The sequence below is a fragment of the Agelaius phoeniceus genome, chromosome 6 (genome assembly GCF_051311805.1).
Source record: "Agelaius phoeniceus isolate bAgePho1 chromosome 6, bAgePho1.hap1, whole genome shotgun sequence".
Taxonomy (NCBI): domain Eukaryota; kingdom Metazoa; phylum Chordata; class Aves; order Passeriformes; family Icteridae; genus Agelaius; species Agelaius phoeniceus.
The window spans coordinates 27846541-27873697 of record NC_135270.1 but is presented as its reverse complement, the minus strand read 5'-3'; the positions used below and the strand labels follow the sequence as shown (position 1 = coordinate 27873697).

The following is a 27157-nucleotide window of genomic DNA, read 5'->3' as shown; positions in this document are numbered from 1 at the left end:
TGGCAATTGCACTGCATTTTTTTAGACTGTGTAGATCTGCTTGTTACTTCAGTTTGTGAATCCCCTTTTCATATATGACCATTTTGTCTTTCAGTCTTTAGTGGCCTCCTCATTACAGCTCTGTGCTTCTTGATGTAAATTCCCTGTGCTTCTTGGGTATTTTTTATCCCTTGTGAAGCCCTGTTTTGTCCAGTCAGCTTTATGGGGAAAAAAAAATATAACTTTTTTTTTGTGTTTTCCAGTTCGTATGTCCCACATCGGAACAGCAGCTGGCCAAGTGCACGGTTGAGTTGGCATCTTTGCTGGGTAAGTTATGATAAGCTATTTAAGACTGAAATCTGTTATTAGAGTTCTCTTAGATCCTTGAGGTCAGAGATACAAGTGTTAAGAGCTCATGGATATTTAATTCTCTTTAGTGCCACTGAGTCTGAAGATTTTTTTCTGTCAGTTTGGGTGGTTACTCTTATTCCCATTTACATTCTGCAAAACAGAGTTGTTCAGTGACTAACCATCCCTGTGATCTGTTTCACATCTGTTGTTTTTTATTTATTGACACCTTCAGTTAAATATGGGATATGTTTTCCAGTATTTCTGCCTCTGAAAAATTGTGGTAGAGTTTGGGCTTTTTTCACTAAAAGTAAGGGCCTTTTCCATTAAATTATGTTTTTATGACTTTTTTTAGGGAAGGAACGGAAGTAATTTTTTTTTTGTATTATGACTCCTGTGAACATTTTCAGTCTGTTTTTTTCTCTTGCTCTGATGTGTAAACACAGTTTTTCTTTGAGCAGGAGCTTGTGATCTCAACACAGGTGTGTTCTTCATGGGCAGCCTTCTAATTTTGTGCGTTTAGAATCATCTTTAGAAGTTTTATACATAATTTGTCTTTCCAGAAGGCAGTTCACATCTGAATATTGTGAAATTTATTCTGGGAGCAGCAGTGTCAACCTGTCCCATTCCATTAGACTGTACCAAGGAAGAACTGCTATCTTCCTTCTGTTTATGTTCATTTGCAGTTAAACACTGTTCAGTTTTGCTTTCACTTGTGTGAAGTCATGTAAATCTGCCTATAGTTTAAACTATGGACAACTGTTCAGTCTGTCTATAGACTTAAATGTTTAACTGTGCTACTCTTCTCTCCTTTGCAGCAACACCTAGGTTCTCTTTGACTAAATATTAGGCTGACTTTCAGGACTTGGGCCTATATTCCAACCAGTTGGTGTTCTTTGTCTGAGGAATAGAAATCTCTTCCTATGTCATTCTGTCTGTATAGTTTCAAAGGTCATAATTTTGAAATACTGAGCTAATATTTCCAAACTCCATTCCTCTTAGGTTCACTGGTTTCTTCTCCCTAATTGTGCTGCTGAACCAAGATGATGACTAGAAAAGGAAATAATGCAGCTATAGGAGTTCATTTTTCCTCCTCCTCTTAGTTTCAGATCGTGTTCCTCTGAGTCTTGGGATCAAATCCCCAGAGAAGAGCCCTGAGAGGCTGCCTGTAAAGAACAATCCCACCTATGGCCTCCTAAAGCTGCTGTTCTCCATCTGGAAGGAAGACTTTGGGACATCTGTGCCTGTGCAGCTGATCTTCAGCAAGAAGAACATGGGTTATCTTGCAGAAGCCAAGCAGCGGGAGGTAAAGCTCGTTCTGATGTGTGGGGCAGGCTGGGATTTGTGTAGGAATTCTGCCAGCCCACAGTGCTCACTGGGGCTCGTGTGACTGAGGCAGCAGGGTTTGGGCAGCGGATCAGCCTTGTTTCTGTGGGGCAGTGAAAGAGAGGGATGTGTACAGCTTATCAGGGGTTGGTGCCTGCCTTGGGGGGCTCTCAGGAAGGCACAGTTTTGGTTAGGAGCCAATGGCAAAATGGCCCATTTGGCCTGGGATATTGCAAGGGCTGGACACGTGACTGTCATTGGTTGCATCCCTGTGCCTTTTATCAGCTTGCATTTCTGCATGTGTGTTGGTGTTACAAGCACCCCAACAAAAGCTGAAAATCACCCTATTTAATTGCAGGCTAAACCCAGCTTATTTCAGGAATTAAAGAAATAATTTTTCACACTGTTCTTGATCAGGCAGGAATTAAATTCTTGGTGTGTTTATGGATGGAGAATTTATAGTACCATATACTTATTTTATGGTAGAAGAAAATCAATGTATGAACTGAAGGAATTGTGTTCATTCATTCTGGACATTACTCTTGCCCTCATTGTCACACGCAGATAGATAATGTGCTTGCTCCTTTTTCCCATGTTCTGATGCAAAAAGAAAAGTGTGAATTATACATGGATAAAGAAACAAACACACAATCCATTTCTTTTTGAGTTGTTGGTATTTTCTTCTCTTGTGCAGTGGGATTTGTTCCTTTTCCTTCTTCATGGTCTTATAGAACATGAACTAATGAGAACTAGAGAAATCCAGAGTTGCCTGCATATCCTCGAAGAGCTCCCTTGGCCCTCAGTAAGTATTAGATATGCACAGACAATAAATAAAATAAAAGGTAAAGCTATGTAAACAGAAAATCCTTGTATTTCTATTTAATATGGCTAAGGCCCATAACCTTCCCATCTGTTGTTCCTGCTTAATGCTAAGGAAGGACTGGTTTCCAACAAGCTTGTCTCTGTTGCTAGTGTTTGGCTGAAAGCTGTACTTGTGTGAATCCACCATTGCCCATGCAGTGGAAACATTTCCAAGAAAATTGTAAACCAGTTTGGAGACCAGCTGGCTCAGTTACCAGTTCTCAGTTCTAGCCTGAGTGTGCTTGCTGCTTTCCAGCTGAGAATGACGTGTTGGGAACTGTCTTAACTGAGCAGTCTTGCACTTATATCCCTGTGCCTCCTACCACCAGAGTGTGAGAGCATTTGGAATGTTCTAGAGGAACCTCACTATTCTGGCCATAATCAAAATGTAGGAATCCACCCAAATGCCTTGCTAAAAATGGACAGTATTCCAAGGCTGAGCACTTGCAGGTTGGAGCAGTTTTAACCATTTAAATTGTAGCACTGATCTTGTCTGAGAAGGGGTGTGGGCATCAGAGGGGAGACTGGGAATGTCTGCAGGCATTCATCATTGCAGTCAGTTCTGTAGTTCCTCTAGGTTTTTGCACTGGAAAACCATCAACATCTTTAACCTTGTTAAACATAAATTTTTCTTTATGGAAAAATTAAGTCAGTCTCTTTTGTTTGCATTACTAAGGGTTCTCTGGTTTGTGTCTGTTTGTTGCAGGATTTTGTAAAAGACCTGAAAAAGCTGTCCCGAGTATTTGTATCAGAACATCAGATGGAGGAGCATAGGACTAACCCTTGTGAGCTGACCAGACAATCTCTAGCTACTATGACCACACAAAGTTAGCAGAGGTGGACTCTGTGGACAAAAATTACTAGTGAAGATGCAAATGGAATTTTCAGTGTTTCTGAAAGGATTGGGAGCTCTTTGCTGGGAGCATACTGAAGCTAAGAGGGCACTTTGTGCAAAACCTGCATTGGGCTTTCTGTCATGGACATTTTGCCATGGTGACTCTGCTGAAGGATTCACATCAGCAAATGGATCTCCAAATCAAAAATCTTTTAAGCACCTTGATTGTATCTCAGAGCAGCTGTTCTTTGGACTCAGAGACACTTTTTGTATTTGTGCAGCAACAGCTGTGACCAAACCCAGGAATCAACTCAAGTTACTTTGTGATCAGAGAGATGGTTTCTTGGTGGCTGTCTCTTAACTCAGTGTGACTTCTCATGTTGTCTTTTAACAAAGCCTCTACAGTCAGAGGAAGGAAGAGGTGAACCTATATGACACAGAGATGTGCCTATATTTATTTTTCATTGTAAGCTCAGTGTTGAAGGTTTGATTTTAATTTTTTAAGACTGATTTTAGAAGTTAAACCATATTAAATAAATCCCCGTGACCATTGATGGCATTATTCCTAAAGGATGCTTAAGTGTTTTTCCATCTCTTATTGGAAACAGAACTTGCAATTCCCAGGGTTTTTCATAGAAATAAGGAATAAAATATCTGTTTATATTTTTTACTGAAGACAGTATTTTTTAGACACTTTTATAGTTGTGAACATAAAATCTGGCCGCTACTCACTGTTTTTTTATAATTTTTCTTGCCTTGAGTTTGGGTTTTATCAGTCAGGAAGTGCTGCAGCAAGAGAGCAACAGCCTGGAAAAGCAGACAAAGTGAAGAAGCACTGTGATGTTCTCTGGAGAGTCGGTTTTGAAAGGGGCCCATTTCTTGGAGGACAGTGGGCATTTTCTGCCCTTACAGACAGATGGTCACTCCAAGAGTGTGACCTCCTGTTCATTTCCTTCTTCCCAAGTATTTCCTTGAACTGAGGTTTGGGACAGGGATTGCTGGTGAGTAGCAGAATATGTTTAGGTGCTCATCAGCTGTCTCATGGGATTGCCTCCCCCTGCCCCAAAGCAGTGAGGACATTATTTTCTTTTGTCTGGGAGTGTCCTATTTCTGTAGCTTTTTCCAGAAAGCAAGTTCTGTGTTACTTAAGAACAGCCTCTGGACAAGGTGAAGCCCAGGGCTGTTTAGCTTGCTAATTAACTAACCTCTTCCCTGTACAAGGTGAGAAAAGGTAACATCTTGGAGTTAGTGATTGAAGCAAAACTACAGACAGGACTGATTGCGTAGAATTGTGGCTTCTGTTAAAATATGTGATACAGAAAGAGAAATCACAGAGGCACATTAGTGTCTGACCTATATTGTAATTTTTCTTGTCTTGTTCACTAAGCACTGTATTGAAAGATTTGGCAGGTTCCACCTGCATTCCTCTTTTTAGGGGCTTTTCTGATGTGAATGAAAGAGTCCCCAAAAGTAGGCGTGCTGCAATACAAATACAAATGGAGCAATTCAATACAAATTGAAGAGCAAGTACACCATATCATGCCATACCTGCTCCCTGAGGCTGAGTATTATGTGATGTTTTGCTGCAGATTTCATTTGAAATTGTTGCCATAATAAACATTATTAAGTGTCTTGTCTTGTGTTCAAGGTGTCAGTAGAGAACGTCTTGGTATTAGGCTGAAGAACAAAATGGGAACCTTGCCACAAAGCATGGGGCAGACAAAGTGCAGCACAGACCTCCCGTCTGGCCTGTTGAACTTCTGCTGAAATAGAAATCTACTTTGCTATGTAAGGGAGGGCAGGGTGGTGAAAGGGGGAGAAGCTGGAATCCATAAGAGTTTCAAAAAAAGTGCTTTTGGTTCTGGCATGGATTTTATTTGGGTGTTATAAAACTGTTTGCATAGCTACTCTGGCCACAGCCATCTTCATGAACTCAGCATACTGGAATTATCCTTCTCTTTATTTAAAAGGTGACCAAGCCCCAGGAGCACTTTCCCGTGACCAGAGAACACAGTTGTGCCCTATGGGGCTGGAGACACTTCTGCAGTGGGACCCAGCAGGTAAGGAACACCCCTGTTCCTGTGTTCTTATGACTTAATGCAGTGATGCTGGTTCTTGGGCATCCACAGTGGCAGGCACATTTGCTGTGTAAAACCAGATACCCCACTCTGTATCCAAGGCCCAGGGGCAGGTGTGCAGCACAGCTTTTCTGCCTGTGGACACCTGGCTGTGGGACCATGTGTGAGGACACGGCCCTGCAGCCCCCCGGGCTGGCGGCTTTCTCTCAGTGTGAGTCCCTCAGGGACTGTCCCTCTGTTCTGGGCACTGCTGCTGGTGCCAGAGGTGCTGCAGGCAAGAGAGCAGGAGCTCACTGAAAGCCAGCTCTGAGGGTGTGGCCTTTCTTCTGCCAGTCTTTCCTATTGCAAACTCAAAGGTCTCAAAAGAGAATTAGGAAAAATGGTGTTATATTAACATCCTTCTGAATGTGCTGATCTGGGGAGTTGTGTAACAGGACTCGGGAAGAAGCTTCACCCAACTTTTTTTTTTTTTTAAATAACCAAACAAACCCCCCTTTGCTTGGAGAAAGCACTGTCACAGAACCCCACTTTAAGCAGTGACTGGCTTCTTGATTCCTGTGGCAGAAGTTCATATTCCATGCTCAGTCCTCAGCAGGTAAGTAGGAGACCTACGTCTGTTATCACAAACTTGCCTTTGTGTTGATTTTCTATCCAGCATAGTTCCATAGATGGGTATCTTAGCTGGAGCAAAATAAGGTGGGGCACATTTTCTTGTGTAGAAAATACCATTTATTGTGGATATGAAAATAGCAACCCTTGATTTAGGAGCAGAGATGCAACCCTAGGTGGTACAATATAATTGGTTTGATCATCTGCTGCTCAGCAGTAACTTAAAGGAAATTGGTTTTAGCCTGTTGTAGAGAAACAAATTTGATATCTGCTGGGCCTTTGTTTCTTCCTTCCAAACAAACCGATGCCATACATTAGCAAGTACCAAAAAATGTTGTATTTGCAAAAGAAAACATTCATATAAATAGGCTTTTTAGTATCAATTGAAGACTGTATTAAAAAAAAGTTACATTAATTCAATACCGATAAAAATAAAACTTAGCTTTGATAGCATATAAAAACGCTTCAAACCAAGCATATATAAATAACTTAATTTGTAAACGTAGAAAAAAAATTTAAGTATATATAAAAATAAACATCTGATGCACTGTACAATAAGACACTATCCTTCATAGGCACTGGCATCATTGATCAACAGGAGTCCCCCAAGATGTTTTTCCTACAAAACCTGTTTTATCACTAGTGCCATGTCCAAAATAAAAGGGAAAAAAAGCAAAGCGCTGAGCAAATCTGTAGTAGGTTGTATGAAGACCTCCCCTAATCTCCTCTGGAAAGCTACAGGAGCAGCACTGGGGACAGAGCCAATATCCCAGGCTGCTGGTTCTGCTCATTTTTCCGGGGGCTTTACTGTACTGCCTTGTCTGCTCTTCCTTCTGGGTTTCCACTGGAGGGAGGACATTGACATGTCTGGAAAGCTGTCATTTTGCTCAGTTGCAGAAAACTGTGACAGCTTACCCATTCTTCCTTGAGGGGCTGTGTAAGGTGTGATGCTCAAAGTGAACCATGCTGTGACTCAGGCTTTTAGCAAAATGCTGCACCTCACCAAAAAAACCCCACTAATATATTGGTGTTAAGATTGTAGCCATGACTAGCCAAAGATGAAACAAAGCAAATTTGTAAGTGAAAGGTTTTGTTACCCTCCCTGATCTAGTTAAAGGAGGAAGGCTTGGGCAGGTATGTATCAAAACTGCTATATTTTTAAGTAGCAATTCAAAATAGCTATTGTCTTTTCATTTAAAACTCACTATATTAGTAACAGGAAGTAACATAGAAGCTGAGAGCCAAAATTACACCTGTCAAAAAATAGAGTAAAAGTAGATCTTGGCTCTTGAACTCAAAGGTGGGAAGTGCAGCTAACTTCACCGTGTGCTGGGAAAATGCACCATGTATTGAAAGTAACTGTTAAAATAGCAGGCACTGGCTGCAGTGGGGTGGATGCTTGAGTACACGTCTCACTTGACAAATTCAAAGTGCAAGAGCTTTCTGAACAGTGTGGGCTTTTTTTTAGCTAATGAAAGCATAACACAGCAGCTTTTATTGCTTAGATATATCTAAAGTGATTCTGTACTGTTGTGCTGAAGAATTAAATGAAGGTATTTGGATATTTGAGGTGGTTGTGGTTTTGCTTAAATTTAGGAACATGTGACCCAGCTAGGGATTGTGTTGAACAAACGTGTAAAGCCTGACAGCAGCATTGTTGGACTAAGTGCCACAGAAGTCCCATGAGGTAATTGAATGGGAAGAGTCTGTATTTGCTACAGTGAGACAGCTGGTCACATTATGAACAAAGAAGTGTGGTAAGACTATGACCAGGCTATATTATCAGATCCTAATGCATTTGGGTGCAAGTGTAGAAGGGCTGATGGGCAAAGCCATTATGGAAAAGTGTTGGAGCTACTCTTACTTGCAGGACTTAAATTCTAGGAACAAGCTGATTACTGAGTACTAATCTATTTGTGACAGTGTCACTGTGTAGAGTGGTTTGGTTTCTTTGTTTCAAAGCACCTGATTCTGCAGTACAGTAAAACTGTGTCCTGAGGTATGGTGGTGCCCACTGATGCTGCATAGTGTAGTGGCAATCTGAAACACCTTACACTGGCTGCAAGCAGTCAGCAAATTCATGAAAAAATCTATCCAGGGTGTAGATGACTAGTGAATATTGCGCTGCTTTGACTTCCCTCTTCAAGGGGAAGGGAGCAGGCAGCCAGCTAAGATAAATGATTTATCTACACAGTCAGGAATTCTGCATTTGGTTCTTATCCATCATTAGAATGTGGCTTTGCAGCCCTGCTTAAGAGCTTGTAAAAGGTCTCAAGCCATACAGATACCGCTTCCAGCCTAAACTTACTTAAAGAAAGGAGTTGATCTCTGAAGCTGCTTGGAAACAGGAGTTAAGTAATATGCTCTATGATTCTGGCTATTGTAAAGTAAAGTCTCTTCCTCTGCTCTTTATAGAGCAGTACACCTTTCTTCTCTTCCATGGAGGTTTTCCACTGCTGTTTCCAGGAGGAGAGGTTCCCCACTAAACTTGCTGCATTTCTTATAAGTGGTGTTGGCTAAAGCAAATGATCCTTTTCTCTAACTGCACTTCCATATAGTCCAGCAGTAGCAGCCAGGCTCCTGAAGTGAGGGCTGGTGGTGGCTGCCTCAGGAGGCAGCATTTTCCATGGCACTTTCTGACAGTGGTGTGTCCCTGTGAGCTCTCAGGGGCTCTTCAGTGCCCGCAGGTGCAGCAGCACTAAGCAGTGAGCAGATGAGCCAGCTGAGCGATCACCAGGGGCTGCCGCTTCGCCACGGAGCTCAGGAGCCTGGCGGGGATGGCCGGGGCACCAAGGTCCACCTGCAGGGAGTAGAGGAAAGGCTGCAGCTTGGAGTCTGTACCTGCCTTAAACAGAACATTTCTCCTGTCTGGAAGAGCTCTGATTTAGTGAGGATGTGCTGGGCACAAAAGTAGTTAACAGCCAAATGCCATCATTACTGTGTGGTTTGTATCTTTTTCTTCCCGACACTCCACAGACTTTCAAAACTTTGCTATTTGATGTTGCTTCTAGCAGGTATGACCCACATTGCTTTTGAGTTTGAGCTTGGATTAAAGTTTACTAGTTTGAGACACAAAGTGTTACTGAAAATGTATATGCATACACTAAAGGGCAATATAAAATGCATATAAAATTTTAAAACACATATATACATTTCACCTATGCATTGTAAAATCCATGTGCTAATTAATGATATTTTAAAAAATGTTTCTTAAGTTTTAAATAGGTGAGTTTAAAGGACTAATGGAATTTATCGCTACATAAGCATTTAAATAAATTTTATACATTAAAACATGCGCTTCTGGACATTTTTAAATACTTAGTACCCCTGCCTCGAAGTGAGCCTACTTTTCAAATAAGTCTAAAAAATAGATAATAGATACAAAAGAGAAGTCAAGATTAGGATTCCAGTTAAGAATATGAAAATTATAATCTTATCAAGTGTGAAGAATTAAAGACTTTGGTTAGAAAAATGCACCAAATATTTTCAGGGATTTTGAAAATAGTATAACCCAAGGTGGACTTCCTGTGTCCACAGCAAGGTGCAAATGCAAACAAGACTCCCCATATTGGCTCTCCACATGAGCACAGCATATACTAAAATTGCTAATAAACCTTTACAGAAGACCTTGATATCCAAGGAAGCAGCATTGAATGCTGTAAAAGCTTGGGAATGTGTTCTGAAACACAATCCTAGTAAGAGTCTCTGCATTGAGAAGTGTGAAAGAGGTGACTTTGTGGTCACTTCATAAGGTGCATGGACCATAACATAATGATTGTGTTTTTTGTTGCTTACCAGCTCTTAAGTGTTCTGCTATGTAAGAGCTTTTTGCATTCAAAGTTGGACATAAAGAAAAATCCTTACCTGCGCCATGTAAATAACTCTGGTGATCTCTCTTCCATTCACTATGTCAGGTTCCAGTATCCAAGCACTTGGCAAAATCTCCCCTCTCACTGCTTCTTTACAAGGCTGAGGCATGGATGCATCATAGACAGACTGAATAGCCAGGACAGACAAGTTCTCCTGCACATAGACAAGGTGTAAAGATGACAATTTGAAAAATATAGCAATGTTTTCTTTGTTTGCCACAAGGTATATTTCTCACATCGCTTACTTAACATGAAAAATTACTACTCTCTTATCTATTAAATGTTTTTGTCAAAATCCTGTGTGTTTGCAACCAGAGTATACTGTGTGACACTTGTGTTACTCTCTGATGGGCCTTGGTTGGCAATTGTCATTCACAAGAGGGTTTTACACATAATTCACTTGTGTGATACTGGCATGTCTTTCCTTCCTGCTACACTGGCACCCCTGCAGATATGGAGATTGACTTCTTTCTTTCCTTTTTTCTTGAACCAGGATATCAGAACAACTCCTCTGTGTTGCAGACAGAATGTTCACTTTACCTCTTTGGCTTCTGCAGTAATGCAGCAGAAATCCCGGGGCTGCTTTAGGTAACATAGGGAGGTGTCAGTCACTAAATATACTGGGGAAAAAAAAATAAGGAAGGGGAATTAGACTTTGACGACTTCAACTTGTCACAATTTTCCCCACACCTTACATGGACATACATATTTTATTTTGACTTGCTGCCTGGGAGCATAGCTCTAATTCATATGCTGTAATACATATTTAAAATGCTTTTTCAAGCTACTTCAGGTTTATCTTTACTTCAAACCACTGTCTCTAGCTGCACTTCACAGCAAGATGTGTTTAATATCAGCTTTGGAAAAGTCTTGCAAAGCTGAAGCTCCCATATTAAATAATGAAATTGTTTATTTACACCTAAAAAAATGGAATAAGAAGCCTTTAACTTTCTTCCTGGCTGCCTACATCCAGCCAGGATGGTGCTGGTGATTGTCATGTGCTATGTGTGAGGATACTCACCCAGGTGGATGTGGCTGGTTACCTTCTTGTGTATTCGAGCTGTATTGATAGAGCTGTCATAGAGATGCCTCTTGCCAGGATCTCTCACCAGTCCCCACACAAAGGGAAGAGGCCTTTCTATCACTCCTGCTCCCAGAAATCCGTGCCTTGTTGCTGAAGGGAAGACTTTGTAGTACACCTGCACCTCTTTTTCTGTACACTGGTATCTGTCAAAGGCAAACAAAAGGTATTTGCCCTCAAGAGGGCCAGGCGCAGAGAAAGGCCTCCCCTGGCACAGACCTGCCATAAACTTACTTCCACCCAGCTGCTGCTTGGCACGTGTAGAGGTTCCTCAGGTTCTGAGAGCATGCTGCCATTACCTTAGAAAACAATGACAAATGACACCAGCTTCACTCAAACATTCCAGCTAACACCCCACACTCTCTTCTGCACCACATGGCTGCAGCCTGGCTTACTTTCACCCATCCTTCAAAATTGTTCAGTGTGTGTGTCTGTACCTGACAAATAGGTAACTGTTTGTGATGTAGGACAAGACTTGTCCCACCCATTTTTGCTACAACTTCCAGAAGGAATAAGTGAAAGCTCTGCTTTTACTTACCTCAGTGGTAGCATTAGCCAGGATATGTTTGGATAAATCTTGGTATCCTTTTGTTGAAGAGGAGTTGACAGAAATAGTTAATCCATGAGTGAACCTACAGCTGGTGCCATTTGAAGGAAGAGGTGGCTGAATTCTGCTGGCTTCTGCGGGAAATAGAAAAGCCAGAGAGGTAATAAAAAAATTAAAATGTAACCCCAACACTCTTCTTAAATTGTAGGGGCTTAAACTCTCTGCCTGAACCCCCAGTCCATCTGATCCTAATGAAGGAGTGATAACATCCTTTGCCTAGACATTCTGTGTGTTGGTAATTACACTACAGTTATATCTGTCAATTTTAACAGTTATTGACACATAAAGGAAAAATAGCTTAACTCTTGAGGCTAAAAATAAGAATTTGCTTTTACAATTCTATACTCATTACAGATTTGGGCCCTACACCCCTTGCTTCCTTCCTTCATTCAAAATATTATCCTCATATTATCTGAAAAAGCTGTACTTTGATGTTACCACATCAAAAGACCGGCTTCAGAGGAAGCAAATCACCATTTAATATTTAAAGAAATTCTAAGCAAGCTCTGGCTAGTGGTTGGTGATATTTTTCTGAATTCCTGTAAAGGTAGGGATGTCCTTGCAATATCCAGATTCAAATTGATTTGTATAAATGACAAATTTCATTAGGCTCTGGGATGCAACTCAAAAGAAGCAAATGTATGTTTTACTTACCAAATGTTGAATCCTTAGGCAATTGCTGTAATGTATAAAGCTGACTATTTCTAACAGCTGAGCGACCTCGTGTATCCCTTGTAACCAAAGTATTTCCAGAAGAAACCTGATTTAAGAAAGTGCAGAAGTGGGAATGTTCATTTGAAGTGGGAAAAATAATTTGTGTTACATAGGCAGTGGAATATTAGTAGCAAATCTACCTTACAAGGCTGGAAGCTTCTCTTTATCATAAGGCAACCCCTTTGCCTTTCCCCTAGTTATGAAATGATACTTTAACTTGGGAAATTTAGCAAAACAAGTGGAAGGAACTAGCATGGGTGCATACTGCAGAAGTGACTTCAGGAAAGTCCATTTTCACACATGGAAACTCAAGTCAATGCATGTATCACTGAGGGAGTCACTCAGAATATCAGATGCTATCAGATTTATCACAAGAAAAGGCCTGCTATTTCTAAAACATTTGACAGATTTCTGACAGTTACATAGGCAGTAGTAACTATATGATTTTTCATCCATGAATTACAAAAAAAACTCCCCGCAAAATAAGTGTCACTGACCTTTGCAATTACATTACAAAGTGCTCCCTCACCCCATGTCACCCCTCTATGTACTGGTACTGCAACATGTCCTGCTTCATAGCTGTGACAGAATTCAAATCATCTCAAAAACCATCTCTGTTCCTACACTATACCTCTGTGCTTGAAGCACCAGGGGACATCAGTCTCACCCAGCAGTGGTTTCTCACCTGCCCTTCCTGGCTGCTGAAGTTACTTGTGGTGTATGTGGCAGTATTACTGCTGTTGTAACCAGATGTTGGGCCAGAGGACAGGCTGAGGCTGGAGTCTGTACATAAAGTGCTCGTACTTGCAAGAGTCTTCAGTCTTGCTTCTTCCTGTAATAGGAATCACAGTATTGCAAACGAAACAAAACAAAACAAGACCAAAAAACCCCAGCACTGAAAGTTGAAAGAGGAATCTAAAGAAATCCAGTTTCTTCCAAGAAGTGTTGACACAAACTTGCCATACAGAAAGCATTAAATAAGCAGGTTTGTTTGAAAGCCTGGGATCATATAAACCATAGAGTAAATGACCCTGTAGAACTTGGCAGTCTGGGAAAACGCAGCTTTTGCTGTTTTCTTTGCATTTGAGAGTTCAGACTATCAAATTAATGCTAGGATGCTCTTAAGAGGAGGAAGGTTTATAGAAAGATATCTTTTCAGTCCCATTTGTTGCTCTTTGTCTACTTCTCAAGCCCCTGACTTAACTTGCTGATCAAATACAGTTGTGAAAGACTGAAGATTTTACTTTACCAGTGCAACTACTCAATGCTAGAAGACCAAGTAAAAATTACATACAAAGAAAATCCTGAGAACTTCAAGACTATGTATACTTTCAATATAATGCTCACCTTCTGTAACTGAGAAAATATTTGTTCCCGTATCCGCCTTTTTTCTTGCTCTGCTCTTTCCCTCAGTTTCTCCCTAGCTCTTGCAATTTCAGTTTTGGTTTCCTCTCGTGCCCTTTGGTAGTCTCGGAGCAGCAGTTCAATGTCTGAAGGGTGCTGAATGCCTTTTCTTTTTGGTTCTTGAACTCTGTAAGGATGGACAAGTAATGGGAAACACACATAATTACTTGAAATACCATGAGAAAATCATATTTCAATTCAGAACAGGAAAACCTGCCAGAAAAGCAATTAAACCCCACCACATTAGCCTCCAAAAAGCTTTTCTTTGCTCACTAAAGGCTAAGTAGACATAAGCCTTGGAAAATTACTCAGATTGCAATCCAATTACTACTGAGATTACTACAGTGGTTTCCTAACCAGGTCTCCATATGATATAAGGTTATGGCTTTGGCATATCACATGCAAGATTATTGTGTTGGGAAAATAACTGTCTCCTGACCACAAAGGAAGCAAAACATTTAGGGAATATCGTGGGAAACGAGAAACCGAAATTTTAACAAGTGAAGTGTTGCAGAGTTTTTCTGATATTTAAAATTAAACTGAACTCTGTGGCTTCTAAGTTAGTGATGGAGTGTTCTGGTTCCTGCCAGGGCTAATTTTGCTGGGAGGGGGCATGGCCAGGATGCAAAGGTTATTCTGTACCACCTCACAGCATTGCTGTGGTAGGGGAAAGGCACTCTTCTGGCAGAAGGGGTTCCTTCCAGCTGAGATGTGGCAGAGGGAGCCATCCCATATTGTCTATTGTCAGGGGGCTTTCAGTTTGAATAATATCTTTTCTGACATATTTTGTTATTAATGCTGTTGCTGTTACTGCTCTTTTTCTTATCTCATTGGTGTTTCCAGTAAATTGTTCTTATCTCAACCCATGATCTTTACCTTTCCTACCTCCAGTTGGAGGGGAAGGGGAAGCAGCACTGATTTTAGCAGAAGTACTAAATTGGAGAATACCAGTTTAGTACTAAATCACAGCAAGATTGGTCTCTAATCAGTCCAGAGAGAATATTTGGCTGTCCGCATCCATCATACACATATAATAAATTAGACACTTGTTATGGACTGAAATAAAACTAGATCCAAGATTTTAATGAATGTTTTCTAAAATCAGACATGTGTTTTTCCTGAAAGCATTTTCTAGCCCAAAGGTGAATGCACCTACACTGAGAAGAATTTTGCCCCTGAAGTCTCGGATGTCAGCAAGAACCATTAACGTGCACCCATTGTGAACACTGTTCATGAGCAGCAGGACTAAAGAGAGGTTTCCAGTGCCCCACCTGGTGTTTTCCACCACATCTCTTCTCAGCTGTTGCAGATATTCTCGGCGTCTGCTGGGGAGATCTGGATCCCTCTGACTTGCATCCAGAGTCTGGGACAGACTCAAATGCTTCAGGGGGCTCAGGCTTCGGCTTCTTTGGTATCTTTGGAGCCTTTTTACTCTTTCCTTCCTCAGAGTTTCAATAGTTCTCATGTGTCTGTTAGGGAAATGTGATTAGAGTGACAAATCACCCTGCAAAGTTACATTTTCTGATTTTTTTAAAGCACTTAAGTATTAGGTAGATTTTTATAGGAATCTAATACCTTCTAATACCTTTTTGTCTACATGCTGAGAGATGATGTAGAAATTCTAAAATGCCACTGCTTTTCTGACAGCAGGAAATGTAAGAGAGTGTTGTGATTACTGCTGGTAACAACTGAGAGGAAAATTGTGAATGAAGACTGATGTAGCTGCTTCAAAATTTTTGTTGCAACATTCTCCCAAATGTTCTACAATCCCAAGAATCAAGTATCTTGTTTTTTTAAAGAATTATTTTGTATATTTATGGGGGGTTAAAATTATTTTTGTTTATTCATACAGCAGCATTTGTTCACAGAAGCATGAATGGGATATTTCCATAAATAGGATACATCAATCATTTTTACATTGCAATAAATCAATTAAATATATTCCCACATCACCAGGTACACAGGATAACTCTTGTGGCTGCTAGAAATTTTAAGAGTGAGGTAACACTAGATTTGAATTGCACCAAATCACTTTTCCTTGTGTTCTTGGAGTAACCCCAAGATGCTGTCCTAAATGCATTGCTTAATAGTTTTTAAAATAAGCCTGATAGTGTATCTCTTCACATTCAGTGTGACTAAGTGATTGGCTCATTATTAAATGCTATTTAAGCTACATGAAGCGATTTAAAAATACTTTAAACAACAGTACATTAAGTAATTTACCTTTCATAAAGTTGCTGCTTCACTGGAATTGCCCCTGACTCATCTGCAGCTCCTCTCTGAAGGACCCTCAGCAGGGCATCTGTTTCCCCAATGCCATAATTGAGCTTTGCTTCAGTCAATTCCACTGTGAGGGGATGCTGATGCAGATCCAGGTGAATGCTAGACATGATCTGGGCACGCTCTCTCTGAAGTCTCTTGATCTCTCTGCTCCTGCTGTCACAAGACTGGTAATTCCCTTCCACTTCTGTTGATTGTGTGCTTCCAGGCTTCTTGTCTGCCTTACCCCTTAAATCGGTCACGCTGCCACTCAAGCCAAGGAGCAAAGGAGGAGTGCTGCTCTTTACACCACACCAGTTGCTGAATTTGTTGTGTATGGGTAAGTCACGGAGGCTGTAGCTCCGAGGCCTGCAGGGCTTGGCAAAAGCAGACTTCTTGCTGAGAGGGATTTCAGTGTCACATTCACTCCCAGTGACAGATTCTGTACTGTCATCTTGGAAGGACGTCTGCACGTCGCTCACATCCGAAAGTGGGGGAGGGCAGCTTTCCTCATTCTTCCAGAAGAAATCATGAAATTGTACAGAAGATGCTTCTACCAGAGGTTCGGAGGCTGTGCCAGCATTTGTCTTACTTGAACAAGTGGCACTAATTTTTTGATTAAAAAGTAAGTCAGCATTTGGAGAAGGGTGGTTATGAATCAAAGCAGTATCAGAATTCCCAGAGTACTTTTCCTGCCCGATTCCACCTGAAGGAGCTCTTCCACCCCTTGTAACATACATACAATGAAGGGAATGTGCCACTGAGCCCTGGTCTCTGACATCACCTGTTACCACTTCACTGTGGCCTGACACCTCCAGCATACTGCTGGAGTGATACAGCCGCTTTGCACAAATGGTAGTGTGGGTGTCAACCCTCAGTCTATGTTGCTGTTCCAAGTCTTTTGAACCATCCTGCCCTAAAAGGTCTTTGCCTGCTTTCTTAGCTGAGAAAGTTCCAGATTTCTTTCTTATGCTCTTGTGTTCTCTAGAGATGCTTGATTCACTGTCTGTTTCTGTCTGTGAAAAATTGTCCACATGATGTTGCATGCTGAACTGTGGACCTGCCCTCAGCTTTCTCTTGGTGTGAAGGGGACTTGAAGCAACACTGGAATATCCAAGAGGTTCCTTAGTAGGGCAGACAGACTTGCTAAAAGCAGTCTGGCTGCTGGGACTAGCACTAAGAGTAAGAATAGGGGAGGAGGCCCTGTCGACTAGCAGGATATTTTTGTGCCAAAATTTTCTTTCAGCTGGAGTCTCTGTTTCATTGACACTTCTTTTATCCTGAGTGTAAGACATTGGAGATTGAGAGGTGCTATTAGTAGGGCTGCTAACTACAGTGCATGAAGAACCATCTTGCCCTGAACTTGGCAAAGATGGTGTGAGAGGTGAAACTCTGGTGCTAGCAAAAGCAGCATTCTGCTGTGCATTTAGTGATGTTTTTTGAAAATGTAAGATAGGGCTGGAAGTTTTGGGTAAAGAAGGCAGATGCATAAAGGAGTCTTCCAAAATGCTGTCAAGACTGTCATGGAAGTCAGAATTGCCCAGGCGTTTCATCCCTGTTTGTTCTTGTGTACTTTCTTCAAGAGTGCGTGTTTCCTCTTTCCTTTTGGGAATCTCTCCCTCTGTTTCTGCACCATTTTTTTTCCAATCAACATTTACTGCCTGAGCTGCCCTCAATTCCTTTCCCATTTTTGCCTCCACTTGTTTTTCTTCATGTTTGCTTTGAGGTTTTTCCAAAATCTCAGTCTGAGTGCCTACATCTGCTGTAGTCTGAGTACAGCTATCTGACCTAACAGAACCTTCAGTTCTTTTTTGGTTGATTTTGGCATTCTGCTCACTGTCTATAATACTCTGTTGGGAAAGGTTTCCCAGCAACTCAGAAGTGTTCTGAAGTAGCTGTGACAGATGCATGGACAGGTTTTGCATGCTTGTCCAAGAAGAAGGTTGATAAAATAAATCTCTGTTTGTTGCCTCCTTTTTTGCAGAAACATCTGTATAGCTTCTCTGATGTCTTCTCTGCCTTTTATACCTTCCTGTAGTTGCAGTTTGTGTTCCTTGCTCACATGTAATCCCTGGAGGTTTATTGCCAGGTTTTTCAGACTCTGAAGGATACAATAGTACAATTTCATCAACCTGCATTGAAGAGTTACCAGGTTGTGTGGAAGGATTCTCAAGTTCAGCAGTGTTGTTTTCTGAGTTAGTCTCCAATGTTTCAGTGGACATGTTGCTGTACTGTTTGGTACTGTCACTTGAGTATGCTGATTTAAAGTCTTGTCTGACACTGTCCCATTCTTGAAGACCTTCAATGCTACTCAAAGTGCTTGACAAAACTTTTGCTGTAGCATATGAACTTAGATGAGAACGAAAAGGAGAATTTTGAGAGTTCAATCCATTGTCTACACTGGAACATCTCATAACTTTACGATTTTCCATATTCAAAGGAATTTGATTGCAAGAGACATCACTTGCACTTCCAAAAGCATACTGTTTCCAGCCAATCTTGCAGACTCCATCTTGTTGCCATGGGTGAATGTATGGGTTGATATCACTTGATCTAAAATGCATTGCATCTTTATTATCTTGCAAAAATAAATCAGTTTCTGGCTGATATCCAGCTTCTTCTCCTTCCCCTTCACTACACTGAGCTACAGGATTGCTCTTTGAATGGACATTTGCTTCTGCACACACAGAACTGCGAGCTGTGGGCAGTAAGGATGATGGAGATTGACTAGTACAATCTTTCAAAGACTGGCTACTTTGGCTTCTTGCTGCTAAATTTTGTAAGTTTTTGGAATCACAGTTTGCAAGCTTTTTCATTTGTGCCATTTTTGGCTGAAATCTTGATTTAGATTTAACTTGTAATAAGTTCTTCGATTCCTGCTTTGAAAATCTTTCAATTCCATAAAGATCATCTTCAGTTGGTGATGGAGGCTCTACACTCATATTCAAATCTTGCAGTGATTTAGATGCAGAATGCAACAGAGGATCTGCCTTAGATGAAGCTTCCAAAGTACATTCTGTGTCAGAGAAAACCGCAATAGCTGGAGCTGATACTCTGTGACTTCGTAAATAAGGTCTCAGTTCATTCTGTTTACAGCCCTTTGTACTCCGTGTGGTAGAATATGATCTTTTGCTCCTGAATTGCACCAATTTGGATTCTTGAAGAGTTAAATCATGGTTTTCTGGCAAAAAATTTATGGAGGTTGTTTCATTATTTTTTAAAGAAAAATTGAGTCTTTCTAATTTCAGGGTATTATTCCTCATTGTAGTGTCTCCCATTGTTGAACAAGTCTTTGCCTCAGCATCAGTGCTATCAATACTTGAACATGTATTATTTTTGCAAACTAAAATCTCTTTTCTACCATCTGCATTTGTTCTATCTGGCACCTGTTCTATCTGTTCACCTGCAGGCACATACTGACAGTTATCTTGCAGATCCGCAGGGTTTCTTTCAAAACCCAAGACAGTGTGATGTGGTTGCCTGGGATCAGGGCTTCTGTATGTGGGATATGCTTGACCAAATGAATTGCAGGTGTATTCAGGATCCACTTGAACATCTCTTGGATACAGATTTTCCAACACTGTAACTTCTGAGCCTGTTAATTCATTTGGAGAATTTGAGGATACACTAGTTTGCTTTCCAGCAGGTTCTCTACTTAACGTTTTTCTCTGCTCTGTCTTTACTGCAAAATGTTCAGCCTCAATATTTGAATGCAGTTCTTCCTTACTTCTGTTGAGTGTATTTCTCATTTGTCCCTCTTTAATAAGAATTGCCCTGCTAGTATCCCAAAGAGGTAATGATGGTAGTAAAAGAGAATTATCACTTGATATTTTCTCTTTGTGTTTGTTGCAAGTTTCTTGTGGTGGAACTTTATCCCAATGATGCTGATCAATTTCTGCATCATTGTCAGGTTTTTTATTATTACATCTGTATGCAGGTTCCCCATCTACAGCAGAATTTTCATATGAAGTACAGTCTGTGTCTGAGACTGGAAAATGCCTGTTTTCTTTTGCAAGAGAAAGTAAAATACTTCCCGAAGCACATATTGGCTCATCAAATACCACAGCATTATCTGACTGTGTGTCTTGTATTTGCAAAACACCAAATGGAGACTGTTTCAATATATTTGAATGTGAAGTATCATATGTGCTAGTTTCACCATGACCTATATCTGCAGTTGAAGGAAATTCTGAAAATGCTGTTAAGACTGGGTAATTGACTCTTGCTAACGATAGGGGAAGATCTCCTTTTACAGACCACACATCTGCAGAATTGCAGGACACTTTCTCAGTCAAGCAGCTGTCCTGAAATGAGTCGTCAAGCTGATTAAATACTAGAGATTTTGAGTCCCCAAGTAAAGAAGATGTGGTAAAAGCACTGAAGTTCTTGGAGCTTTGAAATGGTGTCTCAGGGGGAGTTTCTTCTGCAGAGTGTGATGGCAGAGACTTTGATTCATTACAGCCAGTCTGCCCTTGGCTCTGGAAAGTGAGCAGACCCGATTCTGGTACAGTCTCTCTATTAGTGTTACTGCAGTGTTCTGAGAACTCATGAATTTTATCTTCTTTTATGTCACCACAGTTCTGGAAATAACCTTGAACAATTTCCTCCTTTTGCTCTGTTTCCACAACTTTTTCAGGGAGTTTATTACTCTGAGCATATGTGGTCTCTGCAACTGCAGAATTATTTTCCTTTTCGTCTCCTTTTTGAGAAACACCAGGAAAAGTTACAGATACACTCAAATCTGTTGATTCACTTTCAAAGTACTTTGTTTCTTCAGAGAGAACAGTATTATTTATACCTTTGTCTCCACTGCTGACAATTAAACGATCTGCAGATGATGCTGTACAATTCAGAAGACCAGGAGAACATTCAGAAGTGTCCAAGTTCCTATTATAATTTAGAAAGTCTTTACTATAATGTGGATGTTCCTTTGGAGACTTGTTCAGGCCTTCTGAAAGGGCTGAAGACTTCTCAGGAACAGCATTGCCTGATTGGTCTACACAGCACTCTTCAGAAGCTTCCTGGTTTTCTGTGGGCTCATGCTGATAACCAGCTACACCAGGAAACTCGGCATTTTCACATTTACTGTTTGCTGTTGGATAGCTTGCACTTAAAAACATCTTCTCATCATTCCCTGATGAAGCCCCCAAGTGAGGTACTTTCTGAGTTGTATTAATATTCTGAAATATTTTTTGAGTGGAACTTCCTAGTAAAGAGTGGGTTTTTCCCACCCCTACATCTTCCATCACTTCTTTCTCTGAGGAAGACAGCAGATTTGAAGTATCCAACATTAGTGAATCAGGCACAATGGTATTATTTACCTCTTGAGCTGTATCTTCTATAGAATTAAGACAGTCTTTTAATAATTCATTAACCATTAAATCCATACTGTGTTCTTCACAAACATTATTAAGATCCTGTATGATATCTTCAGAAGAATCTAATTTTTCCAAGAAAAATGAGTTTCCTTTGGCCCTTTGCTGAAGTACAACAGTTCCAGACTCAAGGCCACCTGCACTGTAGTGAGTGAAAGAGCTGTTCTCATTGGCAGGTTGTGCAGATATGGCATAATCAGGTCCATTTTTAAATACAAAGGATTCTTCCTCCTGCCTCTGCTGCATGGTCCTGGTTTGCAGAAGAGCTACACTCTTACTTGGTGTTTTAGATGGTGGAAGATGTTTGTCTTCTCCCATTTTGTTGGCTGCAACAGATGTACCAACACTGATCTCACTCTCCATTAATGTTTTGTAGTAAGGCAGAACAGCTCCAGTTCCAAGACTGCTGTTAAATGATTTTGTACATCCTTTCAATGCAGTGGGAACATCTTGAACAAGATGGGAATCATCACTTCCTCCAAGATATAAAGGCTGATTTACAGACTGGCATGGGGAGTCTTGAAGCTCTTGGTTTTTTTCTGTACACTTCTGTGATGCTGGTGGACTTTGTTGCTTGCTAATGTCTTCATTATTTCCAGAAAAGCTGGTAGACACCCACTGGCTTTCTCTTAATATTTCATTTAACCTGCTATCATCATGTGTCATTTGGTAACTGCCTTTGTTTTCAGGGAAGAGTTCATCCAGGTTTTGTAAAAAGATCAGTTCTACCTGCTCTGTGTTTGCTACATATATCTGCTTTTTTCTATCTGCTTTGGCCATTTCGACTAGCTTCATCAACTGCACTGTCTCTTCCTCAGCTCTGGAGCCTACTTGATCCAATTCACAACTGTCAAAACTTTTTCTAACAATATCTTCATTCAAGTTTTCTGAAGTGCCATGGTCAGGAGATCCCACAGAGAAACTCATACACGTATGTCTGTCGAGACTTGTAAATTTTTGTTCAGTTCTGTATTGGTCAATATCTTCAACTGAATATTCATATGCATCAACTACATTTCCTATCTCTGTAGCAGAGTCCACTGAATCACCATCCTCACTCATTTCAGTAGGGTCTTGGTATCTTGAATCATCCCCTAACAGTATATTTGATTCTACTTCAGAAGCCGTCAGGTACCTTTCAGGGATCTTAAATTGATCTAAAATTTCTTCTTTGTCACCTCTGTCACAATACACTTGATGCAGAGCTGGAGACTGTTCATTAAAGTAAACATTTTCATCTGTGCATAACTCTTTTTGCCCCATAATAACCAGCTCCTCAGTGTTTGTCATGGTAATTTGTTCTTCACTCCCAGTCACTTCACATTCATTAACCTTGTCTTCCTGGGGCAAACAGTTTGGTACACAATGCTCAATTATATTGTTAGAATTTATTTGTCCTTCATTGTCAAGTTTTGCTGAAATATTTCCTTGCCTCCTTGGGATTAGTACTGCTTCAGCTACATTCTCTGTTGTTCCATTCATCTGTAAAAGCCCTTTGCAAGTATCAAGGAATCCCAAAGTATTCTGAATAACATCTGTTGTGTGGGAACACACAGATGAAGGAGTGGTTTTGGGAGCAACAGAAAGCTCTGTTGAATAAATACCTATTTCTGTTTTCTCACTTATTTCTTTTTGGCAAAAGCTGCTTGTTTCAGGTTGGCTGCCAGAACGCACAAGCGCTTTTGATTCCTGGATATGTTCTGCCCCTGTGCTGGCTTCCTGCAGTTCATCTTTGTGCACCTCTTCTTGTGTCAGGCACAGATTTGTATTAAACTCACAGTGAACTTCACAAGCTGTGATATCAGTAGATTTCTTTGGGTTAGTTAGACCAATGTCTTTAAAATCCTTTTTACTGTCTTCAGTTATACTTTGGACTTGGGCTGCTGGTCTGTCAGGTAAACTTTCAGTGTGTCTGGATTTAATTTCCAATGCACTTTTTTCCAAGTTGCTTGCATTATTAATTGATTTTGTTATTTCCTCATCTGTGGCTGTCCTTGTATTCTGATAAGGAGCCATGGCTTCTTCTGTATCCATTTCTATGTCTCTGAAAATTTTGTATTCTTTATTTCTGCAAGAACTCTCCTCTTGAGAAATGGCAGCTGATGCTTTTGTGTTGCATTCAAAAACCCTTCCCAACTCTGAATTTGCATTGTATTCAGCATGAAAGTCCACTGGGCAATCACTTTCAAAAAATGCTTCTTCCTCTCCTCTAGATTCAAGTAAAGATTTGTTCTGTGTTCCTGTTTTCAAGAGAACAGAGGCACCAATTTCTGCAGAAATGTCAGTTGTCTTGTGTGTAGTGTTTTTCTGTCCTGTTGACTTTGAAGAGCATGTTGGGCAGAGGCAGCCAGAATGTACATCAGAACAACTTTTTGTGACACCAACTTCCACAGTAAGATTAGATGTAGCATCACAATTTCCGTTCACGATTGTGACATGCTCCAATAGTTTATCATAATTTTTGGTCTCACATGCACTTTGAAAAAGATTGGCTTTTGTTGGAACTTTGTAAAATAGGCTTGAATTAGATTCTGGGAGAAAATAATTTGCATTCTCACAAACAGCAGCAGGAAAGGACTTGGTGTTTTTCCCATTTACATTCAGTAGGAAATAACTTCCTTCATTTACCACTAGGTTTTCATATTTGGATGAAAATTCTTTCTGAACTACAGCCTGAGAATTCAATACATTGTGTTCTTTGCTTTCACTGCTTTCTTCTCTTATGTTATCAGTGCATAATGTAGAATTTTGTGAAATTTGCTGGGATAAGCAACTCACCTGACTGTCTGCTAGGACACATTCAGAGGAATAATCCTTTGAATCAGGTTTATGTTTGAATTCATAATGATTTAGTGAAGACAAGTGTTCATCCTTTGATATGTAGTTGTCATGATCTCTGAATGATGGCACCTCTGGCACAATGTCTGCCAAGCTATCTGTGCTTATTTCCATACAGACTGTCTCTTTTTGAGACATCTCTATTGGTGTTGCAGACTGGTCATAGCTTGTGCTGGCAGCAACAACTGAAGGGTGACATTGATATGTTATCTTCTGTGAGGAAAAATCTGGCTCTGCAGTTATTTCTGCAGGTATTTGCTCATGATCTGTTTCTTGCATTGTTGCCAGTTTACTCTCCCCAGACCTGGGGGCTTCTTCTGTATCAGCTGACTCTGTTCCTTGTCCAGCCAGCATCTGAAGCTTGTAACTACTCACTAGAGAGCAACTCTTGTTTGTTAAGTCACTGAGGAAGAAACTTTCATCACAACATGTTGGTATTTTTTGTACTGGAAAAAGATGCCCACAGTTTCCAAATTGAATGTGTTTTACTGCAGATGTCTGTGTTGAGGTCATATTATGAGCAAGTCCCATAGAACACTCAGCAGCAGGTTCCCTGACAGGTGCATTTCCACTGCCTGAATCTGCCACACCTGACTCTGACATCAAGTTATTGTAGTCATTGTCAAGCTCATCTTTTTCAAAAGTTTGGAATAAGCCATCTTCTAAACCTGTATCTACACAGCCATTCCTCTGCTCCACAATTTGCACAGGCAACACGGTGACAGAATTCTCCCCTTTCTTAGATATCTCTGCAGTGGAGGTGCTTTCCAAACAGCTGAATGTTTGTGCACATTCAGTAGCAGACCTGTAAGTAGACAATTCACCCAGTTGTTCTTGTTCAGGATGGTGTGACCTTGACTGTTCATAATAATCATGCTCTGCTGAAGTAGGAACAAAAGAGGAACATGGTCCTACTGAGCTAGCAAACGAGGACTTTACATTTGCAGATTCTAAGGAAGAATTTTCATTAGAGTTTGTCCATCCCTTTAAAAACTTATTTAATGATCCACTCTCAGAAGTCCTGCTTGCAGTTGTTGTTTCAGGTAAAGGTACTTCCAATGTGTCAGAAGAGAAAACTGAATTTATTTGGATTACATGATGTGGACTGTGAGTAATGCTGTGAATCTGCTTAGAGCCAGAAACAAAAGAAACCTCAGCAGCTGACTGCTTTAGATCATCTTTCTTTAGCCAAAGTTCTGGTTTGCTCGAAGAGCACAGACGAGCATCTTGAAATTCCAAGTTTTCATGGGAAGACAATGCTGTTATTCTGGGGCTGCTGATGTCAACCTTTGAGTCACAGGAAGACAAGGCATCATTAGTAAGCAAAGGATTACCACTTGCATAATACAGTCTTCTTTCAGGAGACATTTCTTTCTCTACAAAGGAGACTTTTGTCCCCTTCAGCAACTGTTTGCAAGCATTACTGGAAGCAGTCTGTGGCTTGGTGTTCAAATAAAAGGAACTGCTCAGCTTCAGATCATAATTTGTCCCTTCTGTATCTCTGTTGCAGGTCTTGGATTCATGGTTTTCCTCAATCTGTATAGCTGGTAATTTAGGAGTTTGTAACTTCCAGAAAATCTCTGCTGGCATTTCATCAGATGAGTCAGATTTGGATTCTTCTACCAGATCTTCTGCTGGCATCTCTTCTCCGTCAGCTAAGCTATCCAGAGAAAAACTTCTTTCAGCCTTTCCCAGTCTCCTACGAGATGCATATGATGTCACCAAAGATGAAATATGGTTCTCAGTTCTGCTTTTGTAAAGCTTAGCAGGCTCATGATGGGCCTTTAACTTATGAAATTGGCTTGTATTTTCCTTTTTGGCTTTATTTTCCTTTTCTATCAGAGAGTCTTGTGACATTTGACTGTCATCACTCTCAGAATCTTCTGGGTTGGCAAGACATTTATTTCTGTCAAAATCTTCCAGTTTCAGTTTCTCTGGGACAGCTTTTGCATAAGCACAGGAGAGTGAATCGACAGAATAGGAACTGTCAGTATCAGAAATCTCATTTTCATCATCCTCTTGCCAGTTCTCCAGCATATCTGTGGCTGTCTTGGGCATTCCAGCACTTAGCATCTCAGCACTGTGCCACTTTTTTTCAACATAAGAGAGTGGTGTCTGTGAGTTCATCTTAGTGAGATTTCCTACTGATGTCGCTGCCATCAGAAATTCTTTCTCGTCTGCTGATGATTTCTCATGACTTGGCAAGGCTGAATTTGCCTCTCTCCTCCAGTTCTTGACTGTTTGGTTTAGATGCACTGATAGTGGGTTTCCATACACTGTTTTCTTCATTTGTTTAGGAAAGTTTTCTGGAGAAGACCTATGGCCTTTTCCATTGATATCCATTCTAATCTTTTTATTGGATACCTGAGCTTTATTTTGTGCTACATTGCTGCTGGCAGGCTGACTTAAATCTCCTAGCACCTTTGATTTTGTCATTCTTCTCCCTGTAATAAAGGTTTTAGGCTCATCTTTCTCCTTAAAAAGATCAGGAGAGGAACCTTTAGAGGTCTGGTTTTGAGATCCAGCTTGCTCTGGACTGTCATCCAACTTTTCCATTTTTTTATAATTTTTATTGATATAAGCCATGATAGCTGAATCATTAGAGTACTTCTCTCCTCCTTTTTTATTTTCAATTGAAGATGGTTTTTGTTTTTCAGTTAGCTGCCTCTGGACTGAAAAGGAGATCCCCTTTTCATCATTAAGGTCATCACGCCCAGAAATGTCTTTACCACTTTTGTAAAGGTATTCTACAGGTGACAACCTCTCTGTTGTACTACCTTTACAGTATTGATCAATATTTGGTGAGGTAGATAACTTGGAGAGAAACTCCCTCTTTGAAAAACAGCTGTGGAAATAAAGAAGAAATTAAGTTCAATCCTTGCTTGAATAATGTAGTTGACATTTTCACCACAGTAATGTCTTGCAAATAAGAATAACAATTCATGAAGCAACAACCTTAATGCCTCTCAAAATT

General features: G+C 40.5%; 2 protein-coding genes across 2 annotated transcripts in view; one reads left to right on the top strand and one right to left on the bottom strand.

Annotated features, from left to right (window-relative positions):
- CDAN1 (codanin 1) overlaps positions 1 to 4986 on the top strand; it is a 31831-nt gene extending 26845 nt beyond the window's left edge. Inside the window, exons 25-28 of the mRNA XM_054634975.2 lie at positions 243 to 306; positions 1431 to 1633; positions 2348 to 2455; positions 3221 to 4986. Of these exons, the coding sequence (XP_054490950.2) occupies positions 243 to 306; positions 1431 to 1633; positions 2348 to 2455; positions 3221 to 3346 (501 nt within the window). The 3' untranslated portion in view covers positions 3347 to 4986. The remainder of the gene's footprint in view (positions 1 to 242; positions 307 to 1430; positions 1634 to 2347; positions 2456 to 3220) is intronic.
- A 1372-nt stretch (positions 4987 to 6358) lies between these two features.
- The window catches only part of STARD9 (StAR related lipid transfer domain containing 9), a 93961-nt gene continuing 73162 nt past the window's right edge, over positions 6359 to 27157 (bottom strand). The window contains exons 24-34 of the mRNA XM_054635706.2: positions 15935 to 27028; positions 14983 to 15180; positions 13655 to 13838; positions 12993 to 13139; positions 12248 to 12353; positions 11525 to 11667; positions 11221 to 11285; positions 10927 to 11132; positions 10446 to 10525; positions 9901 to 10059; positions 6359 to 8836 (exon numbers count right to left, since the gene is read on the bottom strand). Of these exons, the coding sequence (XP_054491681.2) occupies positions 8735 to 8836; positions 9901 to 10059; positions 10446 to 10525; positions 10927 to 11132; positions 11221 to 11285; positions 11525 to 11667; positions 12248 to 12353; positions 12993 to 13139; positions 13655 to 13838; positions 14983 to 15180; positions 15935 to 27028 (12484 nt within the window). The 3' untranslated portion in view covers positions 6359 to 8734. The remainder of the gene's footprint in view (positions 8837 to 9900; positions 10060 to 10445; positions 10526 to 10926; positions 11133 to 11220; positions 11286 to 11524; positions 11668 to 12247; positions 12354 to 12992; positions 13140 to 13654; positions 13839 to 14982; positions 15181 to 15934; positions 27029 to 27157) is intronic.